Source organism: Emericellopsis cladophorae, assembly GCF_022114955.1.
Source record: "Emericellopsis cladophorae strain MUM 19.33 chromosome Unknown NODE_10_length_638493_cov_120_236322, whole genome shotgun sequence".
NCBI classification, from domain to species: domain Eukaryota; kingdom Fungi; phylum Ascomycota; class Sordariomycetes; order Hypocreales; family Bionectriaceae; genus Emericellopsis; species Emericellopsis cladophorae.
The window spans coordinates 521,225-536,964 of NW_026250935.1; the positions used below are offsets into that span (position 1 = coordinate 521,225).

The 15,740-nt window shown below is 56.0% G+C and overlaps 5 protein-coding genes across 5 annotated transcripts; 2 read left to right on the forward strand and 3 right to left on the reverse strand.

Annotated features, from left to right (window-relative positions):
• Positions 1–798: 798 nt before the first annotated feature.
• Positions 799–1,293, reverse strand: J7T54_002186 (uncharacterized protein; the record flags this gene model as incomplete). The annotated part of the gene is made up of 1 exon (XM_051504797.1): positions 799–1,293. One exon carries the CDS (start codon positions 1,291–1,293, stop codon positions 799–801), a length of 495 nt encoding a protein of 164 aa, XP_051363880.1.
• A 5,927-nt stretch (positions 1,294–7,220) lies between these two features.
• Positions 7,221–7,835, forward strand: J7T54_002187 (uncharacterized protein; the record flags this gene model as incomplete). The annotated part of the gene is made up of 3 exons (XM_051504798.1): positions 7,221–7,352; positions 7,412–7,481; positions 7,537–7,835. 3 exons carry the CDS (start codon positions 7,221–7,223, stop codon positions 7,833–7,835), a joined length of 501 nt encoding a protein of 166 aa, XP_051363881.1.
• Positions 7,836–8,150: 315 nt separating this feature from the next.
• Positions 8,151–10,351, reverse strand: J7T54_002188 (uncharacterized protein; the record flags this gene model as incomplete). The annotated part of the gene is made up of 4 exons (XM_051504799.1): positions 8,151–9,380; positions 9,431–9,563; positions 9,616–10,203; positions 10,254–10,351. The coding sequence occupies 4 exons, from the start codon at positions 10,349–10,351 to the stop codon at positions 8,151–8,153; spliced, it is 2,049 nt and encodes a 682-aa protein (XP_051363882.1).
• Positions 10,352–11,212: 861 nt separating this feature from the next.
• On the forward strand, positions 11,213–12,323 carry J7T54_002189 (Farnesyl pyrophosphate synthase-like protein; the record flags this gene model as incomplete). The annotated part of the gene is made up of 2 exons (XM_051504800.1): positions 11,213–11,332; positions 11,400–12,323. 2 exons carry the CDS (start codon positions 11,213–11,215, stop codon positions 12,321–12,323), a joined length of 1,044 nt encoding a protein of 347 aa, XP_051363883.1.
• A 244-nt stretch (positions 12,324–12,567) lies between these two features.
• J7T54_002190 (uncharacterized protein) lies at positions 12,568–15,509 on the reverse strand (the record flags this gene model as incomplete). The annotated part of the gene is made up of 4 exons (XM_051504801.1): positions 12,568–12,909; positions 12,987–14,213; positions 14,270–15,190; positions 15,507–15,509. The coding sequence occupies 4 exons, from the start codon at positions 15,507–15,509 to the stop codon at positions 12,568–12,570; spliced, it is 2,493 nt and encodes an 830-aa protein (XP_051363884.1).
• Positions 15,510–15,740: the final 231 nt, after the last annotated feature.

Here is a 15,740-nt window from a genome sequence, read left to right on the forward strand (position 1 = left end):
GCGCCGAACCGGAACAGTGGATCCGCGAAAATTGCGACGCTGGCTAGGGCGATCCGGCTCACGGCAGACCGGCTGACGGCTGACGGCTGAACAAAGCCCGCATGTCTGCGGCAGGGACAGCGACGTGGCCTGCGTTAGCTTCGTACGCCCCTTGCAGTAGAGGGCTTTGAAGCCAGTACGAGTCAGTTTTCTCGTCACAAGCAGCGGTCACGGATGGACGAATGATTTTGTTTTTTTTGTTGTGAATATTGTATTGTCATTGATAGTCATTCTGCTAGTCTCGCAGTGTAGCTTTCTGAAAGCGAAACAAAAGTCTATGTCCATGGCATCGCAGTGTGCCCGAAATAAAATATGTACTCGAACGCGTTGTGTCGTAACTTCGTAGTGTAAGAGAGCGTAAGAATATGTGAAGAATGAAGCGAGAGCCAGCCCTCGAGCTTCACCAGTGCAGGTGAGCCCAGAGTGTAGTTTATTTCATGAAAAGTATGTGTGAAGTGTTGTCCAAAGGAAGGCGGTGTGAAGAGGAATGAAGCGTGTCGTAAAGAGCGTGGTGTGACTGCAGCGCCGTGTAGGACTGCAGGGCGAATCAATGGCCCAGTGTCATCTATGTCTATCCGTGTGTGTGTTCCCAAATGGCCTCGAGATCCGTTGCAAGGACTCTGCGAGGGGTATCTTATCTTGTACTTGTTGTTCGAATGGTCTCATCATGTCATCGGGACATGCGCGCGGCGCAAGTGGGGCGTGTATTGGTAAGGAGTGGAAAGAAGCCCAGGCTTCCAGGCGGGGGTAGCGAGGCGCTTAAGCAAAGTGGATGCCAGGGGAGCCCTCACCAAGGGTGGTGATGAGGTGGTCCTCGGTGGTGACCTTGGTCTGGACGTCATCCCAAAGGTAGTAGGCGTTGTCGCAGGGGAAGACCTCGCAGCCAGACATGGGGGTCTGCGAGTCGGCGGGCCACATCTGCTTGACGTTGTTCTTGTCGTTGGCGTTGACGATGGCGGAGACGTCAAAGTAGGTCATCTCACCCCAGCCGCCAAACTTGACTTCGCCCAGCATGGCGTCCTGGGGGCCATCGCCCTCGGGGACGGCGTAGAAGTTGCCGACGTAGCCATCAGCGAACTCGACCGTGGTCTTCTCAGCGCTGGAGACGGTCACGGGCTCCATGGGGAACCTCTCCTCGTTGGAGGTAAAGTAGATGGTGCGGGTGACATCGTCAAGGGTCCAGAAGGTGACAAAGCCAGCGTTGGCAATGGCAGCAGAGCTCAAGAGAGCGAGGACGGAGGTGGTGAACTGCATTTTTGGAAGTGGTTGTTGAAGGGAGTGTCTTAGACTCGGTGTATAGAGTTAAGTACTGGTGATATGATCTTCCAAGAGATGATTGTGTGAATGAAGGTAGAACGGGACCGGGCCGTTACTGAACTCGACTTCCAAAGGAGTGGGAAGGGAATGTGATTCAAAGTCTGCTGATCTACAGGCAGGGAAGGATTGTTGATGAGCTTGATGAGAAGATGGATCAATGTTTGGGGAGGAAGGGGGCCCTTCTTTATACACCAGGGACCGGTGCACGAGAAAATTTAAGGCCCTTGGGAGGAGGGCACGGGAAGGCTGATTGCGGGAGGCCCCTCCAATGACACCGGGAGCAAGTTTCTGGAAGTACGGGATGGATGTCCAACGTGGAGCAACATGACTGACTGGGGCATGACAAGAGTCAGTGCCCGATGCCACGCCGTGCCGGGGTACGTACCGACTTCAACTCGAGACCAGAAACCAGTGCTGTGGTTCCCTGCCAAAAATATCACTAACAAGCAAGGGAGCAGGGAGCCTGTTGCGCACGGTGGTGCGTGGATCCGTCCGGCAATGGAGGGTGCTGCAGTGACTTGTTGTCGTTGAGGAGAACGGCCCAGCTTCCTGGAAAAGAAAGGCCCCGGTAGCGTGTAAGCCAGCGCCTGCCTGCCTCTCTGCAGCATGTGAAATGTTTCCATGTTCACCCATCAGTGCCTCTTACCGATACGTGTCGATTGCACTTCCAAGAGCCCTCTGTGCGCTGTCCAAGGACGCCGATGACCATAGCATATTGCTCTTCATCGCCGTCATCGAAAATGAGGTCGACGGCCGCCTGTCCTGGCCATGATGAAAGAGGCTCAAAGCCAATCGCTGGTAGCATGGATGCGTGGGAACCCAAGCACGCGACGCCCAGGCGGGATCGCTCACGGCAAGACGGGTACCTGACAAGGGTCAAAGTCAAAACCTGCTGCGCCAGCGACAGCGCCAGGCCGGCCGGCGAAGGAGGGTGCGCCGCGGGAAAACAGACTTTCGACTAAGCCTCGACCAGAGGAACCCTAGTCCCGATTCACCAACCAAGCAGATGTCGCGAGAAAAACCCTCACCCGGGACTCCGGGAGTACGTACCAAGGCAAGGTGTGCAGCGTGCGTGCGTGTCGGCCGCGACGAAAATTCCTCAGCTTGGATTGACTGGTGTCCGTGATGGAGGGAGGGGTCGACTCGAAAGGTATCCGCAGAGAGGCCTATCACGGCTGGCAGAAGAAGGGCTCCCGAGTTTTTTTACTAGTTGCATGCTGGCTTCGCTGGCTCTGGTGAGGGTGCGATCCTATTGGTGCGCAGTCCATCTCCGTGCCTGGTGCCTGACAGCAAACGCAACCCGCCCATGTGGTCCGCCCTGACAGGCTGCAGCTTGCTGCGCGCCTTTCGCCCTTTTCCAGACCAAGTTACGTGTTGAAAAACTTGATAAAGTTGGCAATAGCAGTGGTCTTTGTCCAGGCTGGTACGTACCACAGGTAGACACACACGGACTGGTTGAAGACGGGTGGAGGAAGAGAGGGAGTTGCATCCCGGTGGGCCTCGTCGATTCCAAAACCAGAGCAATGACTGTCAGCGCTGGAGCCTGGAAATGCCCCAAAATACGGAGTACTCCCGAATCGAGCTGCGGAGTGACTTGCCAGAAGGCCCAGAACCCACTGTGCGTGGCAACGGCGCAACGGCGCAACCCGATGTGATGTTCGAATGGAATCATTTGTGCCTGTAATATGGAGTACGAAGTACTTGTTAGGCCTTGATCGGCTCTTTAGATGCTCCAGTGCGGCTTCTGCCAGCGCATCAATCGCAGTGAGCCCGCGCAACCGCCAACTGCGCAAGAGCTAAACGTCTCTGGCCAGCCGACTGTTTCTCGTTGTCGGATATGATATCAACCTGGCGCCGGACTCGAGCAAAAGTGTGTCAGGACTCCCGCAGCAGACTAACGTAGTCAAAACAGCTCTTCGCCATGTTCCGCCTTCCCCTCATCAGATGGGGCGGATCCCAGCGATTGATCGTTGATGACACGCAGGAAGAGCGGGTCGGCAAGAATTTGCGCAAACTCAGTGTTCCCAGACTCCCAGTTGCGAGTCTCTCACAATGACGACTGAGTGAGGTCTGTTGCAAAATGGGGTTTTTTTTTTTTTTTTTTTGCTTTTTTGCGCTTCTGCACCTCTGTTGCCGATCGATTGTCAATCGACGTTATGTAAGCCTGACTGCACTGTGTCGAGCACACAGCGGCGCCAATCCTCTCCAAGCCCTTGCTTCTGGCAGCTCTGACGTCTTCGACGGAGCGATTCAGCTTGAATAAGCACCGTCGAGGAACGACCGCGAAGTCGCGAACTAGACCGTCCAGTGTAGTCTGAGGCTGATAACTGGAAACACTCTACGACAAGGCTGGAGAGTCGGGCGACCCGACTCGCAGTCCTCGCAGCGCGGGGTCATGGAGGGGATCAATGTTCAACAGAGTCGTGAATCGTCCGCTGCGGAACCTCACCGGCTAATCACACACAGTATGACTTTCGTTTCTGACACGTAGGTAGTGCTCTTCTCACAGAAAGGAGGCGAGACCGTGGTTTGCCTTTCTTGGCTGCAGGTCTGCCAGAGTAGAGCGATCACCATGATGTATTCTGGTCGGAGGGTGCCAAAGGTGCTATTGAGTGATTCCACAGTTCTGCATGGTTCTGGCGAGGTCTCGCCCATCTCAACATTATCTGCCACGCCTTGGGTCCTGTCAAAGGACACAGTGCTGTCACATACAATTCGGTCCCGTTGGCACTGTGGCGGAATCCGTGAATGAGTTGAGTCCGGCAGATAGTCGGCAAGCCAGCAGTGGGAAGCTGGCCAATATCATGGGAGGTGTCGTGACGCGCGTAGGGGACGTATATCGGCTGTCGATTGCTTCCTTTCGAACACTTCCCGTCGCCATGAGGCTTCAGAAGCTACGCACCGGAGGTGGTACTGATTCAGTTCGTAGTGGGTGGCGCGAAGGTTCTCCAAATCCTTCTAGAAGATTGTCGCATCCAGACAGCCATGGGGAGCCGGAAGCGTTCAGCCGGTGCTGATACACTTATCCCCAACCTCAAAGGTTGCTTCCCACGACTCGGTAGCAATTCTCGGTTGAGGTAGCTGCCATGATACTTGGGTTTGCTTCATTGAACAAGGACCGATCCTGCTTCTCGACAACATGCGCCTCAGTCTACGCTGATGGGTGAGCTAAGGCTGTAGTTGGCATCCCCGGCATGTGCGCATAGGTCATACCACCTGAGTACGACTGTCCGACCGTTTGGATATCGAGTACGCGCAGTCTCCGCCCCGATTGAGATCAGATGCTGTGGACAGCTCTGACCTTCGTGAGCTGGAAAGCCTTTGCAAATGAATCGTTAGTCGGTGAGATGAATAGAGTTTGTTGGTGTCCGCTCGGCAGCTTCGCAAGCTCAGATGCCGTCATTGACCGCAACGTGGTGTGACAAACTCCCAGCAATCGCACCGCCGACCGCGATTGACGCATGGACTGACTAAAGGCGAACAGTCGGTTATCTTGTCGTTGGAAGCAGACAGGAATGGGCGACGACTAGGATCGGCCCTTATATACGTCTATGCCCGGGAGGCAATGGCTTGCGACAACCCGACCAGTCGAGATAGGAGTGCATGCTCCCTGCTCAACAGTCAACAGAGTCATGAACATGGTATGCACCGTATGTGCTGACGCATGTGCATGTGTGGGCCACAGTCTGTCCTGGACCTGCGTGTTGTTTGTTAAGGCAGATGCCTTCACGCCACGTGCACCTTCGCAAAGCAAGTCGACCTCGCAACGCCGCGACCGCGTTGATTGAGCTTTGCGACTTCATACGCACAACGAAGACGACGTGCCTAGAGATCTTTGTCACGTTTGGACTGCCATGATCGCATGGCTTCACCTTGTGAAGCTCGTCGTTGTGAGGAAGCGTCTGGCAGGTCAACCCCGCGAAATACACAAGGGCGTTCAGTTGGGTTGGATTTCAAGATGATTGAGACAATGGAAGAGCGAGGGCACATCGTCGCGGTATTTGAGGGACACTGCAGACTGTCATGTGGTCGTTGAAGAGGGGAGAAGATCGCAATCTCCGGCGCGGCGCGTCACGTGTGGGCCATTCGGTGCAACTCGCTGCACCAAAAGAAGGCAGGTGCAACATACCCGAATGCCACGATAACAGCATAATAAGGCGCTTCCCTATTATCATCAACGAGTACTTTACTTGAGCAGCATCCATACTAGTACTCTGCCCAAACCGCTCATGCTAACACATGATGGCACTCCTTTTCCCTCACTGATGATCTATCTCCTGGTCTAGCGGCTCTCGCGAGGCGGCTTCCTGACGACGGTCGCGAGGAGCGGTTAATCATGAGCTATGCTGACTGCCATCGCTCTGACATCCAGGTGGTGTGATGGCTAGGCCTTCAGACACGGACTGTTTGCATCCCCTGGGTACGTTATCCTGGGCATCGATGTTGACCGTAGTAAGCGGCGGGAGTTGAAGATTCCCAGAGCGATCCTTCACAGGGTCTCATCTCAGTCACTGTGCGCTTTGACGCTTATCATTACCAGCGCCAGTCGATCGTGCGCTTGCCAACGAAAGTTTTTGCACATCCGAGCGACCGATATCCTCAATAACGACTGCTTTGGTTCCCGAAAGCGCTGTTCTTCAGCTTTTTTCAACGACAGCACCATTGGGGCCCAACCAACCGTGTCCGTGGCGTGGCGCCCACAACCCGTCAGCATTTCAGTCGCCCGCGTGCCTCGTCCACTGCGCGTGTCCGGTTCCTGAATTGCGGATCGCGCCATGACAGACGGGACATAAAGTCACATAGCCCTGCCATCCTGGGCTGACGAGAGGTCGATCTCGCAAGTTGGCACAAGTCTGACTAGCCATTCTCTGCACGGGGACTGAACTTTCACAAACGGCAGCGGTTATCGCCAGCAAAGACGAGTTCTGACCTCTGACCGCATAAACAAGCTGCAGGCCAGACGAACGCCCTGGCTGCGATGCCGCCTTGGCGGTGGTGATGGCGATGCCTACCGCATTTGGTCGAATAAGCATCGACTTGGCTATCCTTATCTGCGCGATATCAACCACTAGCTGAAAATGGTCACAGCGGCTGATGGAATACGAGGTATGGTACAGCCGTATTGCGTCCTCTGCATTAGCCAACAAGCATCATCAACACCCTCAATTGGGTTGTGACGTTTACCCCGCCAACCGAACCAGGTTCCGACGTGCATCTGGTTCCTCTTTGGGCCTCCTTCAGTGGCCGCGCAGACTGGACCTTGAACGTCTTTTACTGTATCGCAGATGGTCTCCATCCGTCTCTAAAATCAACAAAGCCTATTTACCTACTCTAACCTCCCTTAGGCACAACACTGCATGCGAGGCTTCGCTCTGGTAGGCCAATTCCTCTGCTCCTGTGGCGCCGAGTCGATCGTCCTGTCAGCTAGACCCAGGTTGGCTGGGCACTCCCTTGCTGAATCTCGCCATCGTCCAATGCTAAAGTGCGAGCCCAACCTGTACAGACCGTATGTTGCTCAATATTCCCAATTTGGTAAACTCTCAGTTTACACTCTGCCGTTCCGGGCCTTTCAACGGACATCACCCCATCGACCAACAGCAAGCCCTGTCATTGCAAAGCCTTGCCTTGCCTTGCATGACTACCACGGTACCACCCCATCGTAGACTTGCCGCGATGCCAGGTGTGAGAGAGAGGAGGTGAACAGCCGTGCGGACTACAAAGAGGGCATCCCACCTCCGCTGCTGTCTCACTTCCTCTGCCTTTCTCGAAATACATCCATTGAAGCTGCTTCTGCGTATCCTCTCGATCAAGCTCACCCACTTTCGCTACCCAACTAGGACTTGAAGAGTCCTTCGCTTTGCAACATGAAGTTCACCGCTGCCACTCTCGCCCTCGCTGGCGCCGCTGCTGTCCAGGCTAACACTGGCGTCGAGGACGTCAAGACCCCCGTCGCGACTGTCACTGTTGTCACCACTGACTACGAGCTCTACTGCCCTGTTCGTATTCCCTCTCGGGATATGAAGAAAAGAGACAGATCATACTGACGATATGAAAGGGCCCGACTACCTTCATCCACAAGAACGCCACCTACACCGCTACCACAGAGACTACCCTCACCATCACCAGTAAGTGGCACTTCGTCTCTCGTCTGCACGAGCTTGGGTGCTAACATGTCACCAGACTGCCCCTGCACCATCACCACTGTCCTCCCTCCAGCTGTCACAACCACCGTCTCCGGAGAGCCTGGAGAGGAGCCTGGAGAAGAGCCTGGCGTTTCCACCGTCATCCAGCCTCCACCCGTGACCTCCATCATCGACATCACCCCTATCCCTGGAACCCCCAGTGAGCCCACCAACGTGCCCACCGGCCCTACCGGTGTGCCCGTCCCCTCTGATATTCCCGTTGGCGCCGGTGTTAAGAAGACCGTTTCTGCCGTTGGTGCTCTGGTCATGGCCGGTGCCGCTTACTTTGTCCTGTAAGCCATGGTAGCGGCGAGGACAAGACAGCGTATAGCTTAATTTTCATTGGGGAGTCTACGATATATATCCAGGTCGGCTTGGTGTTCAGGAAATAGAATAGTTTAATGTTGATGGAGTTTGAACGATGTAAAAGGCCATCTTTGCTATGCCAAGTCCAGATAGTGAATTACAGGCCGTCCACGGCAGACTTACAACAAGTCGTATACTCATGATATCATAACACCCGTCCCTACTGAGCGAACCCGATGAGCGAACCCGTCCTCCCCTTGCACGGTTCACATCTCAAGAGTCTGAGGAAGCAAAAGAGGCGCACTTCTAACGCGCCCCGTCTGATCCAGATTCCAGTGCGTACATCCTCGCTCTCACTTCCCTCACCAGAGCCTTAGCCTCCTCGACTTCAACGCCGTCCTGGCACAGCTCCATTGCGAGCTTTGTCGCGGTATCATAGTCGTGCGTACGCATAGCAAACTTGGCCAGCCACATACGTGCCTTACTAGTCGCCGCCGTGACGCCTGTTCCTTCGCGGCCGCCCTGTTCCTCGTCAACGACACCGTCATCCGAGGCAGGAGGGGAGTCGTTATGAATCCTGACCGATTCTGCCACGGCGTCTCCCGCCTCCGCGTCAGTACCATCCTCCTGCCTCATGCAGAGCTCCATGTACGACTTGGCTTCCTCCTCTTCGCCAAGTGCGTCGTAGAGTGACGCTATCTGCAGGAGGATCTCTGGGTCCATATGGCCAGTTGCGCTCCGGGAGCCCATGAGCTCGCCGCCGCTGCCGAAGCTGCTGCCCGTTTCGTAGTAGGCGTCCGCCAACAATGCTCGCTTGAGCGCCTTGATGGCCTCGCGTTCCTTCTCCATGCGCTGCAAGCACGTGCCGACAGCCATCCACATCTTCCCGTCCCATGGCCGTAACCCCGCGGCCATCTTGTAATAATGTAGGGAGTACGTGTGCATCTCTAGCATTTCGTAGGTCTGGCCCAGCCCATACCAGGCACGGTAATCCCGTCGGTTCACGTCGACAGCCCGACGGTATGACTCAATGGCGGCATGCGTGTTCTTCAGTTCTACATACTCGTGCCCCATGAGCGTCCACGCAGAGAGACAGGATTTGTCGAGCGTAAGCGCCCGGCGAAAGTATTGCACGGCTTTCTCGTGCATCGATATGAGAGAGTAGTAGTTCCCGATCACAACGCATGATTCGGGTCGGAATTTATCGACGCTGGAGCACAGGTGTGCCAGAAATGCCAGCTTGGGGCGGTTGTTGAGAACGTAGAGGATGTTGGAGTAATGATCGAGCGAGTCGAGCCTGCGTGGGTGTGACGCCAGCAGCCGGCTGAAGTGCTGTTCCGCGGCGAGCAGATCCTTAGAATGGTACGACAGGAGTGCATTGCACGTCAACAGGAATGGAGAGTGCGGAAATATCGAGTACAGCTTGTCGAGGTTTTGCGCGAGGGCAGGTGATTGCTGGTACAGCTCCAACGACGAGTGTAGGTGGAACATGTAGGAGGTGAGATGTTCAGGACAAGCGTCAACCGTTCGAGACAACTGCCGCGTCTGTTAGAATTCTCCTGATTGATCCAAGATGCATCACTTACATGCTCAGGCCTACTGATGAGGGAAGTCATCTCAAGCCAGCAGCCCCAGTTGAACTGGTACTTGTGTACGCTTCGGACAAGGTACTTCATTGCCAGGTTCTCGCTCTTCTCTCGTGCCAGAACCATGCCGTACCTGTTCATGTCAGCTCCGCCCATGTTCAAAAACACAAATGCCAGTCACCCACAGGTACTCCAGCCAACCTTGGCTTTCTGGGGTATCGGGCAATTCCCCCCTTGAGGCTGCTCTTATCGACTCCTCATCCTGTGGCGTCTTTGCTTCAAACCAAGCGCTCAGCAGGCGGCCGACCACGAGGAGTTCCTTGTTTATCACGGAACCGTGGTCATGGGGTCCCATCACCATTTCCGCCTCTTCATTTTTGCGCTTCTCGCCAGCCAGGAACTTGGCGTACAATGCCAGGAATAAGCTCTTCTGGCTGATTAGGGGAGCTCTTGGGGACGAGAAGAATATCGAAGCAGAAGATGCTTTCTCTTTTCCTTTGCCCTTTGGTGTCGGCGGGGCGCCATCTGGCTTGGATTGCAGCACGCTCGAAAGCAGCGTATCGGGTATGAAGACGGAGGCACATCGATCGTACTCGTGACAGTCGAAGAAGGACTTGGCCAGCAGATATTTTGGCAGCTGCCTTGCTTCCAATGCTGCTTCGCTCGGGTCCAGATTTGGAGTGTATATCGGCGACGGTATTTGCTCCTCAGGAGGGTCTAGATTGGTTTCCTCTTCCTCAAAGTCGGGGAGTGAGTTCATCAGTTCGGCTGCCCTTGGAATTGTCAGTCATAAGGAGGCTCAGCCAGAATCTGTTGGGCGTACCATTTTGAAGACTGGTAGAGCCCTCGTTCTGCGCACTTGACCGTGGCATCTGCCAGTGTGTTGCGTAGCGACGCCAACTCTCGTGGGCTCAGTCCCATGGCTGGTGGGGTGTCGCGTCGACGTGCGCTGCGACCGCGTTGGAAATAGAGCTCTGTTCAGGGTACCATGGGTTGTGACATATCAACGTGCCTCTATAGACCTTTGTTCATAGTAGGAGCGGATTGACGTGGATTCGCGCGTTGTTTCCGCGTCTTGGGCGGCTTTGTTCGTTCGTCAAGTGTGTTGATGCTCCAGACCAGTCGCGATCCAGTGTCCACCGACGCGAGGTACGAGACGCTGGCCTACCCTGTACTGCTATGTCTGCGTGGTCTGTCTTGCAGAGTCAGGCAAATATCCTGATGATGACGTCAGTGGTTGACATTGTACGAGCTGCTCTTGGTGTCAAGTGCTATACAAGGCAGGAAACCAATGCGTCCGTGGTTTACACTCCCGCCTTCAACAGAGGAGAACTGCTCAGTCGTTGCTGCATTGCGTGAAGCATATTGCCCAAATCGAGGCTCGTCGAGATACTCAATTGGGCAATTTGTGGGGGATTCCAATGGAGCTAGGCCAACGACGACTGCTGGGCAACAGAAACGACATGACATGCAAAAACGCCGAATTTTGCACAACCATCGTGACGCAGGCACAGTTCGGCGCCTTTTGGATCCCAATGTCCATAGAAAGGGACCCTGAATGGGGGGTATTATTAGAGGGGCAGTTGCCAGTTTAGGGGTCAGAATGGCATTCCTCGTCCCTGCAGCTCCCGAATCCCGGTTTTAGGCGACAGACCATCCATCTAGAGGAGGGGCACCCTTTAATATTATTTCCCACGATCAGTCCCCCCCTCCAGATAACCACGCACACCGCCCCGTACGCAGACAATCTGCTATACTCTCGCAAAACTACCAATCGTCGCCATGGCAAAGCAGACCACAATCAAGGAGTTCGAGGCTGTCTACGAGAAGCTGCAAGAGACGCTCCTCGACCATGCCAAATCCTACAAGCTCCCCCGGACCGAGCTGGAATGGTACAAGCAGGTGCGTTGCTTTGTGCTCCGTTGCCAACAGTGAGGCATGGATTCACCGATGCTCACCTCATGAACAGAACATCCGCGAGAACCCCATGGGCGGCAAGTGCAACCGTGGCATGTCCGTCCCCGACTCTGTCTCCCTCCTCCTCGGCCGCCCCCTGACCGAAGATGAGTACTTCAAGTCGGCCACACTCGGCTGGATGACGGAGCTTCTCCAGGCCTTCTTCCTCGTCTCGGACGACATTATGGACGGCAGCCTGACCCGCCGCGGCCAGCCCTGCTGGTACCTCAAGCCCGGTGTCGGCATGGTGGCCATCAACGACGCCTTCCTGCTCGAGTCGGCCATCTACACCCTCCTCAAGAAGTACTTCCGCGACCACCCGGCCTACGTCGACCTCATTGAGCTCTTCCATGAGACCACGTACCAGACCGAGCTCGGCCAGCTGTGCGACCTCCTCACCGCGCCCGAGGACAAGGTCAACCTCGACAACTTCTCCATGGAGAAGTACCAGTTCATTGTCATCTACAAGACGGCCTACTACTCCTTCTACCTCCCCGTGGCCCTGGCCCTCCACTTCCTCAACCTGGCTACGCCCGAGACCCTCAAGCAGGCGGAGAACATCCTGATCCCGCTCGGCGAGTACTTTCAGATCCAGGACGATTTTCTCGACAACTTTGGTCTGCCCGAGCACATTGGCAAGATTGGCACCGACATCAAGGACAACAAGTGCTCGTGGCTGGTGAACCAGGCCCTCGAGCTGGCTACCCCCGAGCAGCGCCAGATTCTGGAGCAGAACTACGGCCAGAAGGACGACGCGAAGGAGGCGACTGTCAAGACGCTGTACGACGACATGGGTCTCAAGAAGCGCTTCGAGGACTTTGAGGAGAAGCGCGCCGGCGAGCTCCGCGCCATGATTGACCAGATTGACGAGAGCACCGGGCTCAAGAAGGATATTTTCGAGGTGTTCCTGTCCAAGATTTACAAGAGGAGCAAGTAAAGAAGATTTTGATGATGACCGGAGAAGACCCATAGACGATACACCCAGTAGATACGTTGGCAGAATCGAAACTTTAATGAACACGGACTGGCAGAGTCCAATGATTTTGAATTCAGTGAGAACCAGTGCGCCCCTTTTCCCATGCCGGAATGACCATAAATATGTACATTGTGAATGGTGACAGGGCTGAGCTACTCATTTCACCCTGTTGATCAACGGTCCCTGATGACGCGGGTCACGACTCCTATGCGAAGAAGAAGAAGTGGTAGAAGAAGACCCTGCACGGTCTCGCTCGTCGGGTCGCCTTGCCAAATGAAGTGGCACCGGCGGAAGAGGAGGACGACTGCTCGGCGGCATGCGAGGCCCATCGGCCCGGCTCGACGCAGTCGACCGACTCCGGGATCTGCTGGGCGGCAGGCCGTGTCCATGGGGTGGAGGTCCCTTTGTCTCGCTGCGCGCAGGCATGGCTTGACTGTTCGTCACGCCACCCGTGGCGAATTCGATCAGCGGACTGCCGGCCGGAGGCTTGACGGCGCGTCCGATGTCGTGGCGCTGGCTGGGACCCCTTGTGGGCAGATTGGGAATGCTATGGAATCCCGGTAAGGGAGGCGACGCATCGTCACGGCGAGGTTGACTCGCACCGGCCGTTTGTGGGCGGCGTACGGAAGGCTTCGGATGGGGACGGTTGCGGGCCGAGTGCTCTTGCGCCGAAGGGAACCAGGAACCCTGATCGGGCTTCTGGACGGCCGTGGCAGATGCTGTCGCGGGTCTGTTGAGGAGTGTGCCCTCGATAAAAGGACTGTCCGTCTTCTGAGGTTCTGTGACGACAGCCTCCCGCGCCTTGCGCTTATCGTACGATTCGCCCAAGAGGCCTCCAGAGGAGAACTCATCCTCAGCTTGAGGACTGACGAGACCAGTGTTTGACGGTAGCTGACTGTGCGCCTTGTTGCTTGTGGCGCTCTGCGGCGGTGTTGGTTTCTGAGGCGATTTCACCAGTTCTGACTGACGTTTGCCAAATTGCTCCAAAGGCTTGTCGAATTCAGACATGTCGAGCAGTGGCTTGAATTCCCCTATCGTGTAGGCAGGCTCGCCTCCCATGGCTGTCTTGTGCGAAGGTGCTGCTTTCGACACGCTACCCGACTTGGTCCTGGTGATGCCGCTGCGCCGGACTGGTGGCGAGCTTGGCTGTTCTTTGACCTCAAAGTCAATCTTCTTGTTCACGAGGTACCAGCTGCGCCAGCCGTGGATGAGCTCGTAGAAGCGATGCGCGAGCTGCTCGTCGTCCGCGGAGAAGAAGTGCACAAAGTTCTCGCCATTGGGGAATAGGTGTGTCTTTTGCTGACTCTTGATGGCGTAGCAGAACTTCTTTGGTGGTCTGAGGTGGCGCCTCATTTGCGTCTCGCGGGGCGTGTAGATGTCAAAGTCAGAGAGGTGGCAGAGTGCCGCGCTGTCCTTGTCCGTGGGCTTCGCGTCTGGTTTCTTGGAGGCGTAGATTTGGCCGCTGTCCATGAGGGTCACCCATCGCTTGTTCCACCGGCCGGGGCGGGCCGAGTGATACAGTCGAAAGGTGAAGCCTGTCGGGGGGTCACTTATCCGTGGCACAGTGGCGAGCTTGAGGTCGGCATCTGACCGGGCCGTCTCGTCGACAGTCGTCACGAGCAGCGTATTCTGCTGATCCCTATCCCACGAGTTCATGACGTCGCGGATGCGCTCGTACTGGCGCAAGCGGCGCTCGAACCCGAGGACCTCATAGCACTCGATGATGACGCAGGCTGTTGGGGTGAGGTTGTGGGTGACGAAATTGGCCGTCGAGTAGGCGACATCGACAGGCGTTGTGTCCGTGTTCACGGGCAGATTGATCGTCGAAGTCAAGTATCGCACCGTCACCCGCTGCGTCGAGTCAGTAGGAGATCACGAGACAAATTTCAGTGAAGCGCAGGACCTACCCTCTCACCACCATTGATCGCCGACGCAGGCGCATCCGTCTGGGGCACAATGCCCCCGCCACCTTGTTCAATCGAGTACATGCTCTGCGGTGAGGTCGTCTGGTCTCGGGAGCCTATTGGTGTAGGGTTCCAGACGAAAGCCAGCGTCTTTGCCGGCGCACTCTGTGGTGTAGTTGGCTGACTAGTCCCATTGGACCTCGCGCTCTTTGGCAGGAGAAAGGGGAGTTTGTCGAGGATGAGGTGCTTTGGCTTGGGTTTGTGCGGAGGAGTGGGGATCAAGGCAAGTTGGGCCTGAAGCCTGGCAAGATCCCTCTTCTTCTGCTCCGCGAGGATGCGGTCCGTCTCAGCCTCGAGCCGGGCCACCTCGTCAGCCAAGCGGGCAGCCTCTGCGTTGTCGTCGCCAGGGCCAGGGCCAGGGCCAGGCGCGGTGCATGTAGGGAGCACTACACCAAAGTTCTCCTTGTTCCCACTTGGCGGGTTGGTGAGTGGAACAGTCTTGAAAGGGCGCGACGATGGGGTGACGGGCAGCGACTGGTTGAGGTGCCGCGAAGATGGCTTCAGTGCCGATTTGGGTGTCGCTGTGGAGGATCTGCCTCGTCTTGCGTCTGCGTCCTGGTCCTCTTCCTCTTCCTCGCCGTTCCGTACCGCAAGTCGCCACTGTCGCTTAGCTGCATTGTGTGCCTGGGCCTGGGCCCCGAGGGTACCAGCTGCAATGCTCCTGGAGCGACGTCTCGTTGGCGATGGCTGTTGCGTCCTCGCTGGCCCCTCATCGTCATGGAAGACCTCAAACTGTCTGGCTCGTCTCTCCGTGGGCGAAGGGGACGATGCTTGGCTCTTAGTACGAGAGTGATGATATGGAGCCCTCTGGCGCTGGGGCTTCCACTTCAGGCGGTTCTCTGACTTTGGCGGGGGTGGAGGGGCCTGAACTGGAGCTGGAGGAGCCCAAGATGTTGGAGGGCGCCCGCTGGGGCACCGTGACCGTGTTCCATCTAGTACCGTCACCGGAACAAACTTTGTTGCATCTGCCATGCTGACTGAAGACCACAGAACATCAAGGGTTCTTAATCAATCGCCAGCAGCAGAAGGAACAGAAAAAATTAGATCCAAACCTAGTGCCCAGCGCACGACGCGACGACCTGCGCTCTTCTTTAGAAGAGCGCGCGCACACCCAGATCATCCACGACAGCATGCCGATGCGTCGCGTCGCGTATGTTCCAGACTCGCGGCTCACACATACCATCGTCGGTGTCTGGCGCATATCCATCTCAGACCTTTGGTCACCCCTGCAGAAAAGTGGCATTCCTCCACTGCAGACGAGCTTTGTTTTGAGACGCGTGACGAAACGTCGAGCTGGCGCGCTCCCTGTGCACGTAATATCCTTGTATCGAAAGCTTGCTTCGTTCTCGCTAGATTATCGTGCTACGCTATATGGAAATGCTGAGCAGGGAGGACGCCGGTCGCTAACGCGAAT